Consider the following 27,733-nt stretch of genomic DNA (forward strand, 5'->3'; position numbering starts at 1 on the left):
CAATAGTGTTGCAAGCTGGCACCAAGGTGGCAGCGAGACACTGCGTGAGAGACTGCAAGCAGTCTCACCCGATGCAGAGCTGCTGAGCCCAGCAGCTGTGCTAGTGTATCAGTGTGGTAACCTCATTTACTATTAGGTACGTATACCAGGTGGAAACAGGGTAGGTCTGCGACCTAGTTACCACAGAAGCAGTGTATAGGTATGCCCACCTATATTGCTTCTGGCCAACCCTAACATATGAGAGACTGAGGGAAGCCTGCTGTTAAGAGCCCTAACAGCCTTCCTAATATTGCTGCAAACAGGCACCAAGATAGCAACGAGACACTGTGGGAGAGACTGCAAGAACTCCAACCCGAAGCGTGTGTCATGGTAACGCAAGCCTGCTGAGCCCAGTAGCCTGTAAGAGAGCACAAGTCAGACGACACAGGGTGCTTGATCCCTGGGAAGGGGCGACTGGAGCCGCAGGCTTTGTACCGGGAGGGATGTAATAAGACAACAGCTGCATGCTAAAAATGTACGTATTAGTAAGGCTAATATAACTGAAAAAATACTATTGCATCTAATAGTGATAATTACACAAGCAAATACGCAGATAGAAGTAACGTGTTACCTGTTCATAGCTCTCCCATCAGGTCAAGTGAAAGGAAAAAACGATGACGAGATCTGCGTGTGCAGTCCACGTACGCCCTCGGGGGCGGGCATGACTGTGTCACAGGCTCTGACAAACAGCTTTGATATTTCTATTCAGGTTTACAGGTCATTAGGAGATAAATACCCATTAGGTAATGGTTACATTTTGTACATGATAGGGAACAGGGCCCTGTACTTTTATTTGTGCCTCCACCTCCCTTAGTGCCTGGCTGATTCAATTTCCATGTTAGTTTGTGAACTGTAGAAGCAGTTTGAATTAGGGCTTTAATTCTGATCATTTGGGCAAGGATGGTAGTGCTTTGAAATACCTAATTCCACCCCCAACACCCAATAATGATTCAGTGTTTAAAGGAGGGAAATAGCATTTATTTTGCTTGTGTGGTGAGTGGGTATTATGGTATTTTGTCAACTTGATATTTAACAGTGAACACCATCTTTAATTCAATGCATACATTAGAAACTGACCCTATCTTTCAAATTCCCCATTTTATTTGTTAGCACTATGCAGCTTAAAAATGAGGCCAAAGCATGAAGGCAGCCTGAGCTACTGAGCAGAGTAAAATTAAACCTGTTACTAAAACTTCATAAACAAAATAAACTCTGATTTCATATTAAATATGCACAAGTACAACTTAATAGTACTGTAGTTTTAAACCAAGAGGCTGTTTTGTAAGCTTACATATAAATACACTCAATTTTCTTTATATACTCTGGAAAGGTCTTAGTTCACTCCACAAGGGGCATGCTGCTCATTCCATCATTTATGCTCAAGTCATGGCCCTGCGAGTAATATTGGGATTGGCCTAGCAACACAGGTAAATAATAATACAAGCACAACAGTATTCAGTAAGATTTTAATACGTGGAGAATGTTATAGAACAAAAAAGACACTCTTTCATACAAACAAAAGCTGATGACATTGAGGCTTTTATTCATATTTTGGACATAATTCTGTCTCTAAGTTATCTTTCTGGCGAAATCAGCACTGCTTGTTGAAATTCTTAATTATCTGTCCCGGCACAAAAAACAATAAAAACCAACCCTATGCGAGTGTGTATATATAATACTATAATGGCTAGGGAGAGATTTCATAGGAAATTCACTAACAGGCTGTATTTTATAGGAACACTGTCACTAAAACTACCCCCGATGTGCAGTTACATGTTCTTCTGCTCCAATGCAGTAGTCTTTTTAAAACATGTATAAATATATACAGTACATGGTTTTAACAGACTTATTTAATTTATTCCCCAGTAAAAAGAAAATTATGAAAAATACAGAAATTTACATTGTACATATATATATATATTTTTTTTTTGAGCGGGGCTCTGGCACCGATGGTCTAATCTGCTGCCATTGTGAAAAAGCAGTCACTCATTATCGAGGTTCAGTATTTCTGCTTGTCCTTCGTCCGCAAGATGAGACAGCAGCCTTTTATAGGCATTTCTGAAACAGAATCATGTATTAGTGAGCAGATGGCAGATATTCAAAAGTTTTCACAATGGGCTGAATAAAATTAATAATACAATTACCATCTCACCATTACCCACTGAATGAACAATACTGTACTGCAAAGTGTGGTTCTTGGGGCTGGATGCCCATTCATACCATGGTGTAATGTATTTACTAGTACAATAAGTCCTACATCTCTCACAGACTACAACATCTGGGAATAGTTGTACAGAACACACCAAAGAAGAAAATGTGTCAAAATGAAGGTATACAAACATGATTACATTAAGTGACTTTCACATTTCCAGAAAATTAGTGGAAGAATAAACCCAACCATGTAAAGTGTATAAAGCAACAGGTTATTCCTCCCATTCCTCTGCAGTGCTACAGCACACAGGTTTTACACCTGACCACTCATTTAACCTTTAAATCTTTCTTTCCTAATCTACATGCCTGTTGTTTAACAGTAGTCTAACACTGTAGAACCTCACTCCCACTGGCACTGCTAATACACAGGAAGTGTCAGATTGGAGCTCTCAAGGCAAGGTAACAAATAAGAACCTGAACGTTTACAGGTCGTCCACCACGAGGATGTGCACGCTGAAACAGATTCTTGATTGGAGAATGAAAGTTCTGAGGTTTCTAATAGAATAGTAGTTCTCTTCCCCTGCCTTAGGAGCTCTTATCTGTGCATATGTCTATTATAGGACCAGCTTCTCTTCTGGTAAAGGAAAGTAAAACCTTACCTCTGTGAAGTGTTCTTGCCGAGGCCCCTCTTGTGTTCTGTGTCTCTGAGGCACCGAGAGGTCGTAGGGATCAGGCCGATGACTATGGACTGCTCCAGGACTGCCACTATCTCTAGCACATTGTACACCTGCAGGTCATACACCCCCATGTGCTCTTCGACAAACTGCCTACAAAAAACACACAGACTTTTCAGTCTACTAGTTTAATAAAATATGCTGCTAAGATTACTTAAATCAACACCTAAAGTGAAAGGAGTCTGTAGCTGCTATAGGTGAGTTATACCTCGATAACTATCCAGCAATGTCCACTCTGCACATGTCCTATGTCCATGAAGCAAAACTAGCTGCAAGTAGCTAAGAGTAAATGGTTTGTTGGATTGATTTTAGGATTTATATGTATTGGTTGGGCAACAAAACATGCAACACAATCCACAGGCAGCTAGCTCAGTGAATTTTATTGAATAAAATACAACTAAATTATTGGAGCAATAACATTACAAACATCATAAAAAGGTAAGGAAAAAAAGTCCAGCGCTGGAATTCAGAGTTCATGCAGCTATAAAATTGCTTTTTTGCAACGAGCTCTCATTGTAGTTCTTGCCATGCTTTTGTGGATGCTGGCTGCTGTTGGAGACTATGCTACTTTACCTACCTTAACACTGATGAGAGCTGTGTGCAGGGGCCTCCCCTCGCTACTGCTTGGCAATGCTCCACCACAAGCTGTAGGGTCTCCGTGCTCAGTCTCTTCACTACAAACAAGAATGCATCAAAAGTACAAAACTATTTAAAAATAAATACATTAAATAAAAAACAGAATGTCACGACAAAAGGTAGATATTAATACGGTCTAATATCTGACCCTGCTGTATAATAAAAAAATTAAAAAAAAAACAGTAAGGATGCCTGCTCCTAGAAAAGGCATGCGACTCCATTACAAGCAAACGTCTATGGAGCAATCTGCATGTGTTTTCGCTCTAGTATTTAAGGGCCACAGTTTAGAAGAAAACAGGATTATTTCATCAAAACAAAATGTTTATACATTAAAAAAATGATACTATATTTAGGGATCTGAAAACGGAACATTTCATAACTCCAAAAACACTAGATTTGTTTTGAAATACATTTTCAATATTTGGAAATATCCAACCTTGTGGCTCATTCACGAGTACCAGGCACTTCAGCACAGCTGGGAGTGGTTCTGTGTAGCTGGTCAGATCACTGTCATCGCTCCTTCTCAAAACCTCATGAAGGAAAGACAGGATGGATGCCAAGCGGGGCGGAGGGGCATGGCCTTTAAACTGCATGTAGCCGTCACTAACACAATAAAAAAAACCAAGGGGAGAAAAAAAAGTCAACTGGTCCCAGAAGAGTCCTTAATGTATGAAAAAAGGAAAACAACATTTCTACACTTTATGTAATAGGAATAATTGATTGCTCTGTTTGACAGCTATGGCAAGCCAAATTATCATTTAGGAGCTATCTCAAATTGCATTTCAAGATATCGTGAAATATTTAGAGACATCTGTAAATCATTTGCAAATATCTTTAAATTAATTTGAGATATCTATAAATGAACCAATTTTGAAGATATCGATTTCATTTTTAGATATCTAAAAATAAAAGATCTCTCAAATTGATTTACAGATATCTTTAAATAATGTTTTGCTGGCATGGTATGCTAAACTGTTATTTAGAGATATCTCTAAATAACTTCCTGTGAAAATGCTCTGTTTTGAATGAACTGAGATACCTTAAAATGATTTACAGCTGTCTCTAAATTAACAGAACGGTATTTACAGATATCTAAATTGAATTTCAGATATCTGAATTATTTAAAGATATCTCAAAAACATTTTGGAGATATCTTAACCCTTTGCAGTCCATTTATTAAGTGCGCGTCAGGTCCAATTTATTTTCACACGCGCAGTTAATTTTAGACGCGCTGTTTAAAAGTATTTTTTTTTCACAGTCAAACGGGTTTAAAAGGCCCTACATATCAACAAAGCACTCACTAGGCATCTCCAGCCCCGCCCCACCCTTTCGTTCGCTATCGCTTTCACATATGCTAATAAATAAATAATAATAATAATAATAATAATAATAATAATAGTCGTACATACCGATCGATCATCTCCTGATCACTCGTTTTATCACCAAGCTCCTCAATAATGCAATCCAAGTCATTATTTTATTACTATAACATCTCAAAAAAGCTCTGCAAATGTCCGTGATAGTCTCTGTGTGCTGATACAGTACCATTCAGCTTGTTTCCTTATGATCGCCCCTATGTAATGCCAGGGGCATGTATGACTAATCATGAGATACGCCTTTTTTTTTTTTTTTTTAATCGGCTTGTCTCGGCTCCTGTCGCTCCCACTCGGCCATTGAATGGCTTTCTCGGCTTTTTCCGGAGAAAAAACGACTAGAAACCCGTTTTTTGCGTTTTTTTTGATGATGTCAGACAGGGTCCGACAATGGACTGGATAGGAATAATTGCAATGTCGGACCAGGTCCGACATAGGGCCGCAAAGGGTTAATGATTTAAAGATATCTGAAAATGCGTTTTAGATATAAAGTCCCATTTAAAGATATCCGGAAATCATTTTCAGATATCTAAATGTATTTTTAGAGATCTTAAAATGATCTGTTCCCCACTTTAAAAACATTTGTCACAGGATGTGCAAGATTGCTCGGAAGGGAGTGTTATTTGAATAAGCCCCAAGGATATGACAATAAGCAGAAGAAATCGCTGGTTTGAGTCACATTTCTACAAACCTATGCAGCAGTAGCTGTTCAGTTTCATTTCATGGTACTTATAAGTCGATTTCTACTGTGACATCACCAAACTAACTTCTAAATACACATTGCCATAGGCTAGTAACATATTAAAGATAATTTTGCCATCAGACATCAGTAAATACAAAAAAATGAATCTGCTTACTAAATCCCGGTTACTAACCTTAAATCAAAAAGGACAGTTATCAATAATGGCTTAATTTCACAAGAAGATTGTTGCCTTCACTTTATAATGTGATAATTTCCAAACCACTCCCCCCCACACCCCCCACCCGAGATGGGTATTCTACATCAGGCTGTAGGGGGCTGTGTGGTCCAGTGGTTAAAGAAAAGGGCTTGTAACCAGGAGGTCCCCGGTTCAAATCCCACCTCTGCCACTGACTCATTGTGTGACCCTGAGCAAGTCACATAACCTCCTTGTGCGCCGTCTTTTGGGTGAGACGTAGTTGTAAGTGACTCTGCAGCTGATGCATAGTTCACACACCCTAGTCTCTGTAAGTGGCCTTGGATAAAGGCGTCTGCTAAATAAACAAATAAAATAATAATACTCTACAGTTTTCCAACTCAGATAAACACTTTATCACGTCACTTTATAAAACACACCTCAGTGTCTGTTTAATTCTATAACATTATCAGAATGGAGAAGCAAGTACTTACGTAATGACCTGAAGCACCGTCCTCCGGAGCTGGGCAGTCCTGGGGCTGGATGAAGATTCACAGAGTGCAAGCAGAATTGGATGATTCACAATGGCTGATAAGGAGGGAGATGCAGGGAGAAAACGTCCAAAATACTGCTGAATTATATTGCGGAGCTGCTGCTTTAAGTAGGCCCCCTGGGTCTGGGACACAGTTGATATAACAGACAGCCCCTTTAACAACAAAAATAAATAAAATAAAAACAGAGTCATTAAATGAACGCGAGTGACCAGCATTGTCAAGGTTTAACACAATGTTGGTATTGTTATTACTACATGCTTATCACTGTGGGACTCACTGGAAGTAAGCCGATAGTTTAGTTTCTCAGTGCTATTGTATTTATTTTTATGCATTTACATTTTTTTGCATACTTACACTCTTTACTAACCATTCTTATAAATGTAGACCACATGTGGCCTCACCACTAAAGGCTATTCAGTTCTACACCCCTTCTATTTTTTATTCAAAATTACTGATATTTTGATGTGGAAAAGACTATAAACAAATAAAATAAACATAACATATCTTCTTTTTGGAAATTGCAGGTCAACTGGCCGCATACTTTTCCATGAAGAGGGCTAGCAAGCCATTTGCTTTGCTACCTGACAGAGTCGTATAGAGTAGTGTACAGGCTGCTATATGAAATCTACTTGTTCCACTCACCTGGAGGAAGAGTGGAAGGTTGTCTCTCAAGACAGACAGCATGGGGGATGGGATCCCTTTGTCCTGCTGAAAGAGGGCATGAGGTAGCAGCAGGCAATCAATAATACGGAACAGCAGCTGCTGGGCTTTGGAGGTGGCCAATATCAGAGCCCAGTGCTTCACAAGACACCCTGCAAGACAGAAACAAAACCGGCTCTAAAAAACAAGACCGTAAAAGAGATTCAGCTTTCTTATTACCTGACACAGAACTTGTGACGAGCCCACCATTCAGAACAATTTTTCTGTCAGACCCTTTCAGTTTGGTGTCATCTATGTTTATTGGGATCAGCACTATTAAGACCATTTAAAAAAAAAAAAAGACAGCATCTTACTGTAGCTGTCATATTTTTCTGCAGTACTAATATTTCAGCTGAATGTCAATTCTTCATATTCATTTTTCAATTTCTTCATGTAAAGGAGGTGCCTGTAGGCTATGGTACTGACTAATGATTGGCTAAGACACTGTATCTTGGGAACGGCATGCCCGCTTTAAAAAAGGTATTGCACATACTGTGAATGTTATAAACTTACCTTGTTAATATGTTACACATTTGGTGACTTATTACTATTTTCTTTTTTTTTTACAGGTAACAAATAAAACTAGAACTGAATAACACTTGTGTATTTTTAGATACACTTTTATTCAAGATTTAAAACAACTGTGGACTAACAGAATTTTTTTGGTATGTTTGTTGCACTGTTAATCAAACCAAGCCCAACACCTATGTAGTGATGAGTCTATCAAGATAAATAGAAGTATCAAAAAGTCTTGGGCTTCCCAGCAGTTTTATATTGGTGACTTATCATGGAATGGCCCAGCAGCTCTTGTAAATTCTGTATGGATAGATACATTTTGCAGATTCTTGATAACAGTTGACAAGGATCCAGAAAATGAAGACCTGCATCAGTACTGATCTGCATTACATATTGGCTTGCGAACCAATATTAATGATACTTTTGTAATAAAAACAAAAAACACAGAGGGCAGCACGTCCGCTTCCATGACTAGTAACCAGCTTGTTTTATTTGTTGCACTCTCGCCTCTTCTGCTCATTCTCTTTTCAGCTTACCTTTTATTCTAAGATGAAAGGTCTCTGCTGCAACAAATCAGCTCTATTAAGATGCATGCTGTATCAAAGACAGCAGTGGCAAAGGTGACGGTTACTTCATTAACATCTTACTTAGGCACGATTGAGTTCATAACCGTGAACTCCCACAAACCGTGCATCCACGGGAAAGGCATGAATTAGAAACTAATTTTCCTTCTCATTCACTTTGTGTTGTTTTTTTGCAGTCTTCTATGTTTCACAATTCTTAGCAAGCGCCATCATTTAAAGCCAGGAACAATTTACTAGTAATACAAATAATATCATTACTGGGAGATTTATCAATATCATATCATAACATTTATCAAGGTATGCCTTCCCTAAAATTGAAAGAAATATGACACTAAATAAATGTTAGTAACATACCTGCTATTTAACTAGGTTCTGGACCAATTTAAATCAGGCTATTGCAGTAAAATTGTAGGTGGTAACAGGCAACATTGACATGACACAGTAATTATTACAGTATATGGACACTAATCGGTTTGGTAGAAGTACAGGCAACATAAGACAGAAAGGTTCCATCGTATACCCCCATATTCTGAAAACTGTATTTTTCTGATACATACCCACAGTCCAATATGATAACTGGAGACCTTCTGGTGGACCTTTATTAACCAAATAAGGTTTAATGTACTTCAGGATGTCACCCGCATATTCCAGTGCCTTTGAAACCATGGCTGATTTTTCAGCCAATGTCTGCAATCCAGCATAGGCCCTTCCAACAGCCTGCAGAAGTCAAAAAGGACAGTCAAAGCAATCTTGAAAACTGTCAAAATCCATTGTAGGAGCAAACAGTAGCATGTAGTCACATTTCAGCTGTGACAGATTAATACTAAATGACAAATATCATTCCTTGTTCTTAGGGGGCACAGATAATATGTATGTATGTGAAGCGTAGCAGAGAGTTTTGATGTGTGGAAATAAGTAGCTGCAGTCGGTGACCTAATGTGGAGAATCTGGTCGGGAACCACCTAGGCTTTAAATCACAGACCACAGGTTGTGACCCTCTGGTCTATTCAATTTATCCCACTATGTTATTGTTTAAAATGGATCCCACTTTGGCACTTGACTTTAATGATAGATAACTACAATGGAACTTGCATGATGAAGAAGGATCCTTGGGAGATGCGTCTAGTCAGTAAAAACTTTGTAACTTCTCATTGTTATTTGTAAAAGGTTTACCTTTATAAACAGAGAAAGTGCAGGCCTGGGCTCCACTTTGACAGCAGACTGTTCAATCTGTGCCTTCAGAAGCAGCATTTCCATCTCGGGCAGTTTAAACACCAGTCTGGTCAGCTCTGACAGCTGATCTGCATTCCCTTTGCCTGTAATATTCAAGAGAAATATTGTCTGCACTGATTATATATATATATATATAATCAGTGCAGACAATATATATATATATATATATATATATATATATATATATATATATATATATATATATATATATATATAATCAGTGCAGACAATATATATATATATATATATATATAATTTTCTGTGCTGTAGGTGACCTATTGATTTTGAAATTCCACACAGATGACGATTTCCACGAAAGTGATGCTATCAAGCCATAATCAAATAAAAAATGATGAAAGTTCATGAGACACAAATAGAGTACTGCACTGATTTTTTTTTTTTTTTTTTTTTTTAAATAAATGGATATAATATTAAGGAATATCTGCATGTAGCGTTTCTATTTATTTTTACATTGGATTACTTACCAGCAACACGGCCGATGTCAGTTTGGTCTGCATTGGGTGTCACGTTGATGTGATGCTGGAGAACACAGCGAAACCAGGACCGAACAGACAAGGCTTGGTATGAGCTGGACCCAACACCAGAGAGGGAAGCCACTAAGGCACTGCGTGACATAGAATCAGAGAAAAATAGGCTCTCTGAAAAGGTTCTGACTTAATGAACATCAACCATATCTGTTTTTATGCACATCACTGCTAACTGTATTCTCCACCACCACTTTAAATGCATAAGTAGAGCTCAGTAGCATGAAAAACAAAATCATCATGACCTACATCCACTGTGACATGTAAAAATGTAAATGTGGTTTACAGAAGTTCAGGCACATCATTATATACCAAGATTAATGGTTATACAAACGTTTGATAAAGAATGTCCAAATCAAGTTCAATGGGATAACTGATATTACATGAGGAGCTGACTCTTCATACCTGTCGACAGCGACATGCATTCGCAGGGATGGGAAAATAATTTAGTTTACATTTTGAACACAGCTGATTTTTTTTTTTTTTGTACATACAACACATATCTAAAGACGGATCATTTTAACCAGTGTAATTTTATGTCACCCCAAGCCCCTGCAAATGCACCAACTCCAGGAGCATGGTAAGAACCAATTCTGTACAGCAAATCCTGTATTAAAAAGGGTCAGCTGAATGACAGGGGCCTCTTGAAAAAGCAGCCATTTTGGTTAATCAAGGCTTCACTGTAATTGGTTTGGAACCTCCTAGCAGGACCTGTATTAATACCTGTTTTGAATGAGGTGGCTGAGGTATCTGGAGACGAGCTGTGGATTCAACATCTCGTCCCATCCGAAGTTCTGCATTATTGACAGGAGTGGCTGTGGCTGGAGGTCGGAGGGAGCTGTGCTGGGCATATCCACTGCCAATAATGAAAAACCTACAACATTGATGAGCATGTTGAAAAAAAATATATATTAAAAATCGGAGGATAAATAATTATCTTCTTGTTAATATTCAATATTATTTCACTTTATTGCATCAATGTACAGTCTACCCATTAGTTGAATAGCTTTAGATTATTATTATTTTTTTTTTTTTAAAATAAACTGCATTTTTTTTAATTTTACATTTTCAGTTAAGCCTCAGTAAAAACCTTTAGAATTACTGCTACTATAACACACTTAGAGGAATCTTTAAATTGCTTCTGCTCCACTATAATACATCTGCATGTCTAATTTAGAAGTGATTTTGCCAAGCACAAAAATATGCACTGCATGGCAACTATTTTAAAACATTTTTTTTTTTTTAACAAATCTAAACATCTTCTCATTTTTGGGTTTTTTAATTCTATTTTTGAGCATATATCTATAATAGATCCAGGTTCAGTGGATTTGAAAGGAAAACAACTTTTAAATGTGTCTTTACTTTTGCACTGGCAAAAACATTTTCTGCAATAGGGTTTTGGCAATAGAAAAATAAAAGTATGTTTCAGCTCTGTTTATGTTCCCTGCTGCCACTGAAAGGGCGAATTAGCTATAAGAAATACAGCTCAGTGGTGGTTTCTGGAGAAACATTTCAATCAGTTATTCAATAAACTGAATAACTAACTGATATCTACCTATCTAGCTATATAAAATGGTACATTCAGAAATATTTTAAAAAGGCAACTGATTCTTATTTTACTATAATGAGAAATACTAGAAATGTATTGAAAGCATAACAAAAAAAAAATCTTCATATAAAAGACACCTGCACATTTGAAGTTTATATTTACATAAATTACTTTGAACATTGATGTTACTCGTCAGAGACAGCCATGAATTTTAAAAAACAATTACATTTTTTTTTTTTACTCTAAACCAGTCCTCGCTGAGTGTGGTGTTAGCCCTTTTCAGAAAGCAAAGGAAGGTGGGATTGAATCCCTTTGTGTGTGTGTGTGTGAACATCATACTGACCTGCAGCTGTGTCGGCAAGCTGGGGAGGAGGTGTCTGTGACAGCCTCAGGCTCTTGAGGAAATGAAAGAAATTCCTCCAAAGCGCCCCGGCGATGGCTAGGTGGCGCTCTTTAGCTACGAATGGAGAAGGAGCTTTCTGAGCTGCAGCTGTATGGCTCTGTTGAAGTGACTGAGATGAGCGTTTGTAAACACTCCTTGGGAGGGGGAGGAAATAAATAAATAAATAAATAAATAAATAAATAAAAGTAAGAAAGTAATTAAGAACCAGGTCAGGTTTTCTGCCATTTTTTCCTTCTTTCCAGTGCACGACGTTAACCCTATAAATGCCATTAAATTGTGGATACCTGCCATGGAGAGACACTATGTTGTTCTAGTAGGCTTTTTTCAAACTGGTGGGCTATAGTCTGTGAAAGATGCAAACCACACCTGCCCAAATTTATGCTCCACCTGGTGTCCACAACAGAACCTCTGCTTCAAAGGCACAGCATAAACAAATCAAAGCTAAGGCTCCAGTTGCCAAGTATTGAATTCAAAGGGAGCACCATAAAATGTTTATCATGTTTTTCAATGAAGGCTGTTTTTTATCCTTCTCCTCTGCCCCCAATTTCTGATACTGGCAATTAGAAACCTGTATCACTTTGCAACCAAACACAGTACACAATACAGTCATCGCCTTTTACCAGCTCACATGCATTTCTAAGCAATTGTGCTAATGTGGACATTTTAAACAAGTACAGCCTTTTTTTGGTTAAGACGTTGATTAGACAGAATACAAGTAATTGACATATATAATAAAAATGCCAGTGAAGGCTTACTTGAACAAGTAAGACATGTTTGCCAATTAATAGTTGAGAATATTGTTGTGGTATTTTTATACAATAGAACTTAGCAAATAAAGATGAGGATGACCTGTAACAAACAAACATGATTTATTATTATTATTATTTATTTATTAGCAGATGCCCTTATCCGGGGCGACTTACAATTGTTACAAGACATCACATTATTTTTTACACATTATTTTTACATGCAATTACCCATTTTTACAGTTGGGTTTTTACTGGAGCAATCTAGGTAAAGTACCTTGCTCAAGGGTACAGCAGCAGTGTCCCCCACCTGGGACTGAACCCAGAGCCCTAACCACTACACCACATTGCTGCTCCACAACAGTGTGGATACTACTGAATTATGATGATGATGGCGATATCTGGTAAGGCGATACATTTGAGGTAACTTTCAATAACTAAAGACAATTATGTCATGTATTTTTTTTTTTCTTTGATTTCATATATTTCTTCATTAGGCTAATTATGTTAAATTGGCTTCTAGATAATCTTGTTTGTGTACATGCATGCACGCAAGACAAGAGGATTTAAACTTTACTTTTTCAGATGTGGCTTAGAAGGGCTCACTGTAGGCATGTGAATTTGTGTATAAAATAAATAAATTAAAATGGGAAAATCTGTTTGGCAACATGAGTCAGTACACACAAATCCACAAAAAATATTTTGGAATTTGAGTGCATAGAACAGACTGGTTAGACCACATCAGGTGAGGAATGTAAATCACACAATTCCTTTTATAATCATTTTGCAAAATCCTTAATGACCTTAGTCCTCAAACTTGTGCTCCCAGAAACTTCTTAATACACAAATATCTACATTTTTATTTTCATTTCATATATATATATATATATATATATATATTTTTTTTTTTAGCTCAATATATATATATATATATATATTTTTGCTAGTTCGAAAGTATTCGACTCACTTTTAAAATATCCATATATTCCAAAATTAAGCCACATGGAACAAATGTATTATGAGTTGAACATGGTATAGTAAATAACATATGGCTTGAAATGTAAGCGCAGAATTGGAATTCAAAATCTGGTGTTAATCCCCACAATTAGATTTTGAGCCTTCTGCTTCTGCAGTACACCTCTTGGTTTATGATGTTACCAGGTCTTGATCCAGGATCCCTAGGCTGGCTCGTCAGACAAGGTTCAATGCCACACAGTGTGTAACCGAAGCTCTCTCAACCAATTACAACGACATGACATGATAGAACACATAGTATTACTATACATCGCTGCATCAGCATGTATCAGTCTGTACTGTTACAATATGAAATATTCATAGAACAAAGAATTTGGGAACAATGGTTTATGAAAAAAAACACATAATGTTGGGATAATAATTATGAAAGTACTATTTCATGCTGAATGCCCACCAAAAATGTTTTGCATTAGACTGCAATAGTAGGATATTTCCAGTTAATGGGGTCTGTTAAATGATCTAAATACCACTTTTGTTTAACAATCACAAGTAGTACGTTTTCTGGCGTTTTGCATATTTTTACTGACACTCGCATCAGATGTTTGATTTTCTATTTTAAGGAATCTAAACGTGTGTGAAACGAGGGCTCCTACATTTATGATAGTCATTTTTACATGTTAAATCATAACTGAGCCATGACAACAGATATACATATATACGCATAGCAGATATTTTTTCTTCAGTCTCTTAAAAATTGCAACAAAACTTGATCAAAAGAATTGTATTTTATTTAAACACGTTTTGCTAACAGAGTGTCACAGTCAGGATCGAAAACGCATGACGTGCGCCAAAACACGTGAATATTCCCAAAATTACCACCATATACACGTGGATTCACTGCACGTGCAACATGCAGAGGTGGCTATAAAAGTGGAGGGTTCACAGCTTGCATGTCTTATTGGTGTTCGCTGTAGACACATTTGAAGTTATGCCTAGACTTACTGAGGCTCAACGTAATAATGCTATTGGACATCTGAAAGCCGACGAATCTCAGTCTGCCATTGCCGTGTCTGAATGTTTCCCAGAGCACTATAGGACGACTTTGGCACTGATACCAGCAATGTGGAACAACACTTGACCGCCCAAGATCCGGTAGACCATGTGTGACAACAGCAGCCCTGGACAGATTTATACGCCTATATCATTATGTGATAGGTTCACCACTGCAACCTCTACAACATCTGCAGTACCAGGAATGCATAGCATTTCCGACCAGACTGTCAGAAACCGCCTACGGGAGTCAGGTATCCGAGCAAGAAGGCCAGTTAGAGGTATGATTCTTAAGACGCAACATCGTCAACTACAACTTCAGCGGTGTCAATCACAGAGTATGGCCCATACAAAGATGGAGAAACGTGGTGTTCAGCGATGAATCCAGATTTCTGCTTCAACGTGCACATCGAAGCGCCCGGGTATACAGGCGACGTCATGAACGTTTTGCGGCCAACTGTGTGCAACACGTTGTCACATTTGGTGGTGGGAGTGTCATGGTGTGGGCGGCAATCTCAGACAGTGGCAGAACCAGCCTTGTTCATGTTCAAGGCAACCTGACAGCTGAGCGCTATTGTCAAGAGATCATACAACCTCATGTGATCCCATTCATGAACCATCGTAACGTCATTTTCTAGCATGACAATGCACGATTGCACATAGCTCGGGCCACCACAGCTTTCCTCACTCAGAAAAATGTTCAAGTGCTTCCCTAGCTGTCACCAGATCGGAACCCCATTGAGCATTTCTGGGACGAGCTTGATCGATGTGTACGACGATGTCACCCAGAGCTACAGACGTTACAAGGCCTTTTCCAGGCACTTCAGCAAGAGTGGGTTGCCATTCCCCAGCATGTTATCCAGGCTCTGATTCGATCCGTGGGCAGATGTCAGGCCGTCATCGATGCCAATGGTGGGCATACCCGTTACTGATTTCTGTTGACCTTGAACTTTGTTTGGCCTTTGAAAGTGACTTTATTGAATGTCTTAATGATTTCTGTACAGGTTAAGGTTCTTTGGAACTGTTTATTTTTATTATGCAAACTGCCATACTAATGCTATGAAAAGTACATTGAAAACACCTATGCGTTTCTTTTTTTGAAGAGTATATATATATTAACGAAATTAACGGCGGCCATGCGGCAATGCCACTCAAAATGTATGTCTATTCATGGCCATGATGGCCACAGTGCCCTTCAGCTTCACCTACAGCAACTAGAGATGCCTGTATTAGAAAGTGTTTGGATCCAAACAATAACATGATTTGCGTGGTTGAGTCACATCAGCAGGCGAAAAAACAACTACAAACAAAGAATGAACAAACCCCTTCAAGCACATGGATTTCTACTGAGCGTAACAGCGCCATCTCCGAAGAGTCCAGAAAAAAAGTAGAAAGCCTGGCTCAATTTACAAAGAAATGTGCAAATCTTGGATCATGCAGCGGACAAAGCTTTATTTAACAGTCACCGTTCCAAGCAGGTTATCAGTCACATTTTACTACTACTAAAAATATTAATACTACTAATACTAATAATAATGAACTTACGCTTGTCAAGTGACCCCAGAGATTGGTTATGCCTCCATGATACGAGTCAGTTGCACAGTTTGCATTCAACTTTTTTTTTTAGTTGTCTGGGCATTTAACAAAAAAAATGCACAAACAGCAGAGGGGTTTCGAGACATTTCTTTACATACAGCTTACGCTATACAATGCTTTGCTGTCGTGATGGCGAACGAAGAAATTAAAAGGTTTGCCTCTGGAAAACACGAGCTGGAGAGGGGAGGGGCAGACGGTGCTCAGTTTTTCTAAATTAAAATTATTAGTGTTAGCGTATATTTTGCACGTTTCAAACATATTCCACCATAGCACGTGTCTTACACTGTCTTGTACACTAGGTATTCAGTACATATTTTACTGAAGCAATACAGCCACTAGAGGTACGAGCCCACTGCTTTGGATACTATACCCTGCTCAAGTTGTTTATATATAACGATTTGGTAGCAGATTTTATTAACTTTTTTTTACATGATATGCATTATACAAATCAAAAGATCGAATTTTGCATGCAAGTGACATTTAATGTGTAATTAATAGTATTCACACATTGTCAAACAGTTTCTGTTTCAGTTTGTGTTAAACATACAGTGCGTGAACCCGTCTGACAAACCTTCGAAGGTTTAAAACAATCTTCGAATCCCTGGCTATGTTTTTATCAATTATTCACATTTTTGTGTATCTACATTACCTTATTCTTTATTTTATATATTAGTCTTTATTTTATATATTATTATTATTATTATTATTATTATTATTATTATTATGTATTCATGTTTTTGGCAGTTAATAGATTTATAGCCATAACTGAGGGGGTGGGTGGGGCACTTAAACTTTCAAAAGAAAGTGGTAAAATAATTATTATATTGCTGTTCCAAGCTTTTCACCTGGCTGAAAGGGCTGGCAATGCGATCTATCAGAGGTGGTGCATTGCTAAGTGAAGGCAAGACACTCTGTAATTCCGGCTATCTCACACTGAGACAATGTGGCATGAATTCAATAACTCACTCAATTTTCTTTGATTCCACTAGTTCCATTTCTGCTACTTAATCTAATTTGGAAGTTGTGAGTTTCTAGAGGTTTAATAGAGATGTCTGGAGGGAATCAACGTTCCTGGTGGGGAAAAGAAAAGAAAAGACATTAACAAATGTGTCTAGGAGAGCAGGTTGGGAAGGCATTACAGCACCAAGCTGAAACTAAATAACATGCTTATTAAAATCTGTATGAACGAGCTTTCGTTCCCGTTTCCATTTATCTTCTAGTCAATTCAATTGAGAATCTCCATTAATGCACAGGCGGTATTATTGCGTTTGTGCTATTAAACTCTATAAACAGTGCTGCTGTCTCATTCCTGTGCCACTAAGCCAGTGCTCATTTGGAACAGAAAATATGAAAGTGTTATTAACCTATGAGGAGGCTGAGGAAACAAGGAATCAGTATACATGTCAGTTAATTATAGTATTCCCTTTCAAGGCAATACACCCCCCAGACACACAGAGAACAATTAATAATACTATTATGTATCATTAATAAAATATATAATTCTTTGTGGTGCAAGGTCAAATATTTCAATATTAAAAGACACACTGCTTGAAATCTAAAAATTTAAAAAAATAAAAATATATAAAATAAACCACCTTGTGCAGTTTTGTAAGCCTCCCTGACATGAAGTTTTAACTGTAATGTATTTACTGGCTGCAGCTTTGTAACTTGATAGGCGGTACAAGTAAAAGTCCTGAGATATTACTCAACCATAATTTATATATATATATATATATATATATATATATATATATATATATATATATATAAATATAAACATTTTCTTTGGCCCAATTTAAAATGAAAGACATTTCAAAATGTAATCTGGATTTTAAAATTATATTTAAAAAAAATAACCATGTTTGCTTCATAAACTCCTTAAAAGATCAAGAAAAAATACACCTTGAGAACCTTATCATAGACAGCATTTTTGTAACCCTGCTTAGCAAACATCAATAAGTATTCATGTAGGTGCTTTAAATAAGGAAAACTACTATAGTGCTGGCACAGATACTTGAATATTCAAATAACTACTGCTTCAAATTTTCAATTGCAAAATGTTCTTATTCATTTACAGTATATGGCAGACTTTATAAATGACAGTATCAAAAACAAAATCTTGCAAAGGAAAGTAATGCAAAAATGACTACTGAAATAAATAACACACATCAGGTGTTTCTCTCCTTTATTTAACGGGGTACCAGGTTTATTTGATGGGGTACAAGGTTTATTTTACACCTTTACATTATATATATATATATTTTTTTTTTTTACAGCAATATGGTACAAATCATACTTTCTTTTCTCGAGCTAATTTATAATTAAAGCATATTTAAAAAAAAAAAAAAAACACTAATTAGTAAAAAGTGATGTAAAGAGAAATGAACAATACAGTAAATTGGAACACCAAGGTTTTATCTCTTGCTCCACTAAGAAATTGAGTTACTTGATTGAGAAGCTCTGAACTGAACGAGTCTTCCATGTAAACTGTTCAACATAGTTTGAATCCCAATTGCTGAGAAATGAAATGCTTTGTTACTCAATTAATCTCAAGAGCACTACGAGGAGGGACAGGATACAGCTGTATAAATCTAACAGCATGCAAAAAAGCTGCTGCAGATTATTTCAAAATACCTGCTAAAACAAGGAGGAGTCAGCTGCATTGCTTTTCATTTGCAATGCAGCAGAGTGCTTCAAAGAAAAAGCATTTTGTACTATGAAATATTTTGGATCCCTTGTTGAAACTTTACCGTTCACATTTTGATTATACTTTTAATTTCTATTAATCAAAACAATCAAAACACAGTCTATATTTTTATATTTGTTGCTAAAGTAATTTTCCAATAAACATTTGTACTATAATATACTGTACATTTGATTTTCATAGAAAGATTGTTGGCCATGTGTGTGTCAGGATTACTTTAGTGATTTGCCAACCCCCTTTTTTTTTTAAAATGAAAAATCTACTTTGACAGTACGTAAATGTAAAACATGTGTTCACACCGACAGTCACCACCTTAAATTCTCAGATTCAGATACTCTCAAAAACTTGTAAAGAATATCAAATTGATACGAGTTTTATAGATGTATGTAAAAATATAAGGGTAACATATGGGTAGATTGCTGCCTCTATGTATTCCCTGATTCTGTGCCATTCATCCACGATATTTCTGTCACCGGAGATATGCAAAAGGTTTTCACAAGTTCTCTTAGAAAGGTTTTATTTATTTCATGTGTATTTTTGTTTACAAATTGCCTGCCATTTTTTGGTAAAACAATCTGCACAACAGAGTGCTCTTATCTGCTCTTATCTTCCAGCACACATCTCAAGAGCAAGTTCTTTTTCTTACAGACCAAATGCTTCCCCCTATATACATATGGGTCATTCCACGCCAACTCAACCAGAAAAGGGACATTTCTTTGCCTCAGATTTTCCTAGAAAAATTCACCCGGGGGTTTTCGGACACACTGAGTTCAGAAATGATAGCCATTATTTTTTTTTTTTTAATTTCTCCTTCGACCTATGACCTTGCAAAGGTCAACCTAAAGTGAGAAAGGGACCTATACATACACGCCACCCACTCGATATCGCGGGTGTCGAGGCCCAATATAAATTCACTATATATCGAAAGACCCGTAGAAAAAACAGATAGTATAACTAATATGCATTGAAATTCACTTTATTGTTTAAGAGATATAGAACACAGGCAATCACTGTATGCTACGTGGCAAACGGTAAAAGTAATACGTACATTACATTCTGCACCAGTATTACATGAGCAAATCAAGGTGTTTTTTTTTTTTTTTTTTTAATCATTTACTTACTTTTGTTTTTTCTTGTTCACGTGGATGTTCTGTGGACGTGTGAGCCCCTATAGCAAATTCATCCGCCATAAATGATCGATGCTCTAATGCGGTGAATAATATTCAAGGCATGCGCAGTTAGACTGTAAAAATGGGGAGCCAACTCGAGAACCTCTATATATCCAAACCCGCAGTATAGCGAGGGGCGACATAACGAGCAATGGGTGTGTATATATATATGTTACTAATTACTTGCGGGGGGGGGGGGGGGGGGAGTGTTCTAATGGGGTGCTCGCTTGGGTACAAATCAATAGGATGGGGCTGGCTCTACTGTCACTCACAGCGGCTCACTCAGAATCCCATAACTCTCCAGCATGGAGGAGGATTAGCCTGCGAGCACAGAGCTGGCTGATGATACTCAGTAAACAGTCTCTGTTGTAAACCCCATAGGATGTGCAAAGCCACACTAGTTGGCATTAGCCCAGATAAGCTGCTGAACGAGCTGTAATCTTATTTAGGCTTGAGCTGGTCCTCCGTCCTTTCATTCCGCAGGATGAAAGCAAACCACTGATGAGACAGCAACCCGTTTGTTGGGCGCTGCTGTGCACATTTCATACATTCTGCTCTTTTGAGCAAGTTTGAGCTGAGACAATCGATTACAGTCTGAATTCATTAGTCCCCTTATTACTTTGGAATAGGGGCTTTCACACCCATCATGGTAGATTTTAGGAGACAACGTTCGAAACCTAAATGTATTCTCTTTTTTTTTTTTATATCAAACAAACACATGACAAAAAAAAATAAATCACATTGAGATGTCACAGTAAAACTAGTATTATGATCCTAACAAAATGGTGCTATTATTTCAAATATCCTCAGTCTTCATTATGGCATTGTGCTTTAGAGGGAGTGCATTCGGTGTACTACAATGACAGCCATTTAACCTTTCTGAGAGTGCTGCAATAGATCAGTCCCCACCTTAGAAACACTAGCTGTAAGAAGCCACATTGCATATCCATCAGCATTTGTAACTAAGGGTCAAAATGTTGAATTATAACAGCTGTCATTTTGTAGCCACACTTTGGTGTCATAAGAATAAAGTGATGAGGGCTAATTATTTTTCACGTAAAAAAAAAAATCTTAAAAACATCTCTGACAAAATCCTAAACAAGGAAAGTGATTGTCATTGCATCATAACACGTTATCTTTAAAGTTAAATGTGTATATTTCTCTGTGGTCCTTGGGAGTCATCTTTTACATACAGTAAATTGATGAATGCAAGGCATATGATGTATCCGATTGTAACTTTATGCAGATTAACACTAGCATAATTATTCCTTGTATATAAGGATAGCAACAGACAGGTACTGTTCAGAAATGCCACCACCGATTTGTTTGGTAAGCATGGAATACACAGGATTCCTTAAACTGTGCAGAAGAGTAAGCAATTAAAGATATGTGTGTACCGTAATTACCACCCGTGATCTGTAAATGCTGTATGCAAGTCAACTGCTCACCAGACAACTCTACTATTGCATAGCAGGTCAGGTGCCTACCTATAGTAAAAAATAACTGATTTCTGTCATTTTTAATGCGAATACCAATAGATTGAAACCAAGCGATTTCCAATTAATCATCTACAATCAAATACAGAAAAAGTGGAAAATCAGCAAGGATATGTTCCGACTATGGAACTTGAGAGTTTTAAGCAATAAGACACATGAATAAGCCACCGAAAGTGTGATTATTAACAACAATGCACAGTCTGGAGTGGCTTATTGGGGTTATAAAATGGTGAATATAAAATAAGAAAACAAAAGCAATTTGACATTGATCCCCGCCCCCCCACCAACCATAATTTGAAAAATAACTACTAAGCTGAAGTTCAGTCAATTGCCAAACTCTATTTCTTTTGAGAGAATAAAATATGTTGCCGGTCCCTGCAGCCCATACAGCTGTCAAGGGCAGTGCTGTAATCTTTTCTGGTCATTCGCCCAATGCATTACTGGGCAATGCCTGCACGGCTGGGACATCAGTTGGCCTTTCACAGGACAATCTTTGCCATGCTATTAATTAACATTGCCTGGTCCTTTCAATCTAGTACAGGAGTACCACTGTTAGAAAGTCAGAAAATAGAGGGAAAAAAAAAACAAAAAAAAAAAAAACAAAACACCACCACCAACTTCTGCCCACTCGCTGTGTTCATTTCTTTGCAGCATGATATAGCTCATGTGGTTTGAAGTCGCAGATGTAACTGATTGGTGAGGATTAGATGCCACTGCCATGGATGAAATGTCCTTGCTACAGAACAAAATACATCAACACCCCACTGTGATATTATTAGACTAGAACACTGGTAAGTGTGACAGGCACTGTTGTAAGTCTGAGACAAAGACACATGTAATAAGTAGGATCATATCAATTGGTAGTTTATTATTTTGCAACTCGGTTGCGATCGAGTGATTTGCCATTTTTGATGAATCTTGCAGATATAAAAGGTCCTCCAGTCAATTAGTTAATAGTAAAACTGATAAGTATCAGGAGTCTAATTCTTCTTATATTTGCAAAATCAGCTCCCCACTAATGACGATAATGCCACAATAGCAAATTGCAAAACTATGTAATTACACTTTAATTGTATCGTGAAAAAAGCATTAATCAAAAAATATCAGCTCTGTGGAAGGAATTATAATAATTTGGTAGAGTAAAACAAATTTGAGCTAGCTAAGTAGGTCACCGCGACTCAAACGCAACAGGAGACCTTTGGGAATCTATCAGTTAACGGCTATTTATGTGCAAATGAGTGCCCTCCAACACGAAAATCCAGACCAGCTAAAGGGTCTTAAAGTTAACGAGAAGCTGTGTTTCAGACCCGAGCCAAAAAATTAAAGCACCCTGTTAAAACAGTTGGATTTATTCCACAGCTTGTATTACTGTAAAGGTTTTATGAGACAGGGAAAAATGTACAAAATCAATTTTATTAACATGAGCTCTATTTTCTTCCAGTTTTACCTGATATTGCCTGACTTCTTTAACCGTTCATTTTATATTAGTGAATTCTACTTTACTGTTAGTTTATACAGTACTTTAACTTAGCTTCAAGAAAAGACACCCACTTTTCTCATTTAAGGAGTGGGGGGATTAGGGAAGGCTAATGGCACCTTAAAATAAACCGCAGTAATTTATCATAAATAGCACTCGCTGGCATCTACAAGAACCATTTGAGTAGTCTTACATTAATAACAGCCACTGCAAGTGAAAAAGACCTGCTTTAGAAAAAGTTAATGTTAAAAAAAACAAAAAAACAAAAACAAAACAAAAACACTTTTTGCATAATTGTAATAAAACAGTGTGTTCAGACAATGAAATGTAAATGAAATGAATACGTGCTGCTTCTTCATTCACCTTGTGTAACAGAAATTGGCTTATTACTGTCGCTACTTCGAATGTCTATTTTGTGACAGATACAAACATATACTGTAAGTGACACTTGTACAGTTACAAACATAGGATAGAGAGCATGATTTTGCTGCATGTTTTAAACTAAACTAAAATAACCTGCTGCACATTAGAGTGTATTAACCTCCTGGATGACCTAACCCTGTATACAATTCATATTCTGCACAAAACTGCTGTAGCGTTAAACGTATGCTTCTGAATAACTTCCATGACCATACAGTTTCAACCAGTTCTGAAGATTGCTTTATGAGCACGTCCAATCCAACACCTGAACCTATGCAAATGAGGGCATATATTTTAACAGGTTGTTAAACAGGTTGTCAACATTAAGCTTCATGAAAATTCGGATGAGCTAAAAATTATAGAAAGTGTGACACACAAAAGACTCTACATGGTTAGAGGTAGCCACAGATCATTCAATGTATAAACATATATATTTTTAATTTAATTTTGTATTTATAATTGTGCAATGTCCTTCATATTGTGGTAGACAGGTATATTTTACATATTACATGTAAATATCATTGCTGTTGCCTCATGTTCCTCTTAAATGTATTCATTACACACACATAAGTATAGTCTATCTCTATTGTAAAATGTATGCACAGTAATGTCACCATAAAACCTGTACGTGTTTGTATGTAAAAACAAAACAAAAAAAAAACAACATTACTAATTACAACTATGGCACCTCTATCTATAACTATGGAATTTAATCAACAATATAAGACAAGACCAATAGATTTTCAGGAAGAGATCCTTGATAAGAATTTTAAGACAGAATACCGAACATTGTAAAAATGATTGTGGAAAAAAAATAAACAAATAAAATCAAAACAAAAAGCCTATTTAGTAATAAAAAATGTCCCTTTATTCCACTTACCCACCCCTTTACTTCTCTAAATTCCATTCAGCCCGCAGTCATTCTCTTGTATTTGTTCAGCTCAAAGCCATTATTGGTTTCTTTCACTTGGAAGTAAAATTGGCTATTACAGCTGCACCATTGAGCTCCGGTCTCAGTCTTACCCCTAGGCTTTAATTAACCCTGATTAGCGATTAACTGGAGCCGCTGGCAGAAAAAGGAGTGAATGTTGACTGGGTCTGTAGTGGGTGACATGGAGAGGCTTGGAGACATATCGGGGGGCTTTGGTACAGATATTTGATTTTATAGCTCACACCCCACTTAAGCACTCCTTTACTGTACCTTCAGCATGAACACTTCAGCTGAGCACTCAGAGGAACTCATCTTATTTCCAATGCAAATGCAATGCTGCAAAATGATTCATTTTATTATAAGCCAGATTAAACAGAATTTTAGAGTTGGATATTGTTACTAAAACATTTACCAGCATTGTACAGACATACATCAGCTTCAAATGCAAGCAGAAACAGTCTAATTTCAATTTGTATGTCTTGCAAGGCAAAATACCTTTACAAAACATGAACTTTACATACTCTATCCAGAGTTGTAACGAGTCACCAAAAGTGGGACTTGAGTCAAGTCGAGTCATTGGGGAGTAAAGACTCGAGTCGAGTCTTTGACATGCCAAGCTCAAGTCAAGTTCAGTCACCAATCTGGCTCGTATCACTTCGAGTCATTAGTTCTGACAGTTCAAGATATCTTGATTTAATCAGATTAGTTTTACAGGAGATTAGCAATCTATACATAAAAAAAAATCTGTTAAATACAAAATTAGGTTGTACAATACTGTGGTCATACTTGCCCTACTTATATTCACCATTAAAAGTCCACGGTTTCTGCTTTGTTTTCATCTTTCCATTTTAGTGAATTTGATTCCTTGATCTATTTATAAGCACATTTTGCCACTGTATAAAGATCCCTTTCTCTGTGCTCAATTAGATTGGGTGTTTAGTAATGAATGATATGACAAAACAAAGAACATATCTAATATTTTCTCACTTCTCAACACTTACAGTGGCACTGGAACAATTTTTAAAGTGGGGGTGCTGAAAGCCATTGAACAAAACTGTAACCCCTATAGGATATATGATGCAAGCCATGCAAAGCCAGGGGTGCTACTGCACCCCCAGCACCCCTAGTTCCAGCGTCCTTGCTCCCTTATAGTTTTGTTTCAGATACATTAACCAAATGAAAGGAAAATCGGTGGCATTTAATTTCATGTTGAGATATTACTTCAAGGAGACAAATAGAGAAATAAAGAAACTGAGGCAAAATTGTATATAATTCACAGGTAACATAGAATCTACATATCTCTCCTCTTAGTGTAAGCTGAGCTATGGAGTCTTTTTCCATTAAATGTCAACAAGACATTTTAAAGCAACAGATACTGTTTCACAAAAGCATAAAAGATAATAAAAAGGTGTCTGTTGGAGTCCTAATGGCATAACAAAATATAATACTGTACTGAAAAAAGTACAAAAACAAGTTAATCTTTTAAACTTTCTCTCCAGTCATGTCTTATACTTAATATACACAAACCTGTGTATGTATATGTATGTTAAAGTATAAGATGTGACCAGAAAGAAGAAAAAAAAAAACATTAAGCATTAGTTAAAGTCTTTAAGACTTTAAACATAAACCTTAAGTTTCACAGACCTTGATTTGCACCTTGGACTACCTAATATTAGTTTAGGTAAACTTTCAAATGTTTGTAGTTTTTATTTGTTTGCATTAGCTTAACAAATGTGTACTGTAAACAATGTTTTATTCAGAATTTGATTTAAAGGGGGATTTAAAAATAGATACAAAGCACCAACTCCCTTAAGAGATATGGTGTCCATAAATAAATAGATAAAATACATACAACCATACATACACACATTAAATAGAAAGAGAATAGTGACCACCAAATACTTCCCAAATTATTTACTTTTCAAGCTTTCACTAGGCAAAATGTTTTCCATACATCCATTACCTTTATTTGTGTGCTAACAAAACCTGAAAACTCCTAATCAGTGCTTTTTCTGCCGTGTTGTTTAATTTGCTCTGGCATTATTTTTTTGTATTTTTTAAAATACCGAACATCGACTACCTACTCATTTTGGAAAAATACTGCTGTTGCATTGTGCCCGAGTTTTAATTAATTCAGTTTCTCATTTTAGCCGTTGAAACAAACTAAAAACCTACTGGTATAAAATTAGTGGCAGTTACTGGTGCTATGTTTTGAATGCAGTTTATTCATATTGTCGCTTTACAGTGCTGGCAGGATGCAGCCTGCTTGTTTCTCTCCTGGTCGACTGGATAATTATAAAAACTGAACTCCACCACTGCAGGTACTTTTAGTGTACTCTTCCATGTTGTTGCTTTGTTTTTTTCGTGTCTGTGAAAACTCCAAAATCACTATTTTCCTCAGGATTTCCTGTGATCAGTGATCAGAAATCTGTCTTTGCTTCCCGCCTACACATTTTGATTCCCGGGCTCCCTGCTGCTTGTGACGTTATGATCACAGACCGGTGCTATAAGTGTTTTTCTATTTCCTTAGCAATGGTCTTAACAACCATGGCAGGAACCTGTTTATGTGCAAAATGACAGATGACTGTGTGTGTTAGAGAGGGACTGCATGTATTGAAAATGAAAAGTTTGTTATTGTTTTTATCAATGACTCGAGACAGATGGAGACTTTTTTGCGTGACTCGAGTCGAGTCACGTCTTTCGAGCAGGGAGTAGAGTCTCTGCTTGCAGGGATTCGAGTCAAGTCGAGTCGAGTCACGAAAAATTGCGATTTGATTTAGAGTCGAGTCATTGACTCAAGTCATTACAACTCTATCTATAAACTTCATATTTACCAGTTTTAGTCTGGGGTAACAAAACAGATTTTGTAAAACATGGCCATAAAAAGGTTTAATCAAATTCAAGATTAAGCCTTAAATAGCTTGACATATTGAAAGTTGAAAACCTTGGCCTACACCAACACTATTTGGAGTAACTTTCGAAACAATAACATACAAAAAAAAAAAACACATGCAGGTAATCCACTGGCTACATTCCGGAGACTCTTAACTTCTGGTAAAGCATTTCTATACCATATTAATACTAATAATAATACATTTTAATTTCCTAACAGCCAATCCTGACAGTGGTGAAAATATTAAATGAAAAAGTAAATAAATAAATAAATAAATAAATAAATAAATAAATAATTACTGCATGAAAACTTAATGAACAAAAACACTTCTTAACCAATCCTGTCTGTGACTATATTGAATGGAAAAAATTTCCACAGGACAGAA

General features: G+C 36.9%; 1 protein-coding gene across 1 annotated transcript in view; it reads right to left on the bottom strand.

Annotated features, from left to right (window-relative positions):
* Positions 1 to 1,486: 1,486 nt before the first annotated feature.
* Positions 1,487 to 27,733, bottom strand: part of mms22l (MMS22-like, DNA repair protein) — a 53,538-nt gene continuing 27,291 nt past the window's right edge. The window contains exons 15-25 of the mRNA XM_034017803.3: positions 11,832 to 12,025; positions 10,663 to 10,813; positions 9,880 to 10,019; positions 9,335 to 9,477; positions 8,719 to 8,878; positions 7,005 to 7,174; positions 6,303 to 6,514; positions 3,997 to 4,163; positions 3,502 to 3,598; positions 2,850 to 3,017; positions 1,487 to 2,097 (exon numbers count right to left, since the gene is read on the bottom strand). Coding sequence (XP_033873694.3) covers positions 2,022 to 2,097; positions 2,850 to 3,017; positions 3,502 to 3,598; positions 3,997 to 4,163; positions 6,303 to 6,514; positions 7,005 to 7,174; positions 8,719 to 8,878; positions 9,335 to 9,477; positions 9,880 to 10,019; positions 10,663 to 10,813; positions 11,832 to 12,025 — 1,678 coding nt within the window. The 3' untranslated portion in view covers positions 1,487 to 2,021. The remainder of the gene's footprint in view (positions 2,098 to 2,849; positions 3,018 to 3,501; positions 3,599 to 3,996; positions 4,164 to 6,302; positions 6,515 to 7,004; positions 7,175 to 8,718; positions 8,879 to 9,334; positions 9,478 to 9,879; positions 10,020 to 10,662; positions 10,814 to 11,831; positions 12,026 to 27,733) is intronic.

Source organism: Acipenser ruthenus, chromosome 6, assembly GCF_902713425.1.
Source record: "Acipenser ruthenus chromosome 6, fAciRut3.2 maternal haplotype, whole genome shotgun sequence".
Taxonomy (NCBI): domain Eukaryota; kingdom Metazoa; phylum Chordata; class Actinopteri; order Acipenseriformes; family Acipenseridae; genus Acipenser; species Acipenser ruthenus.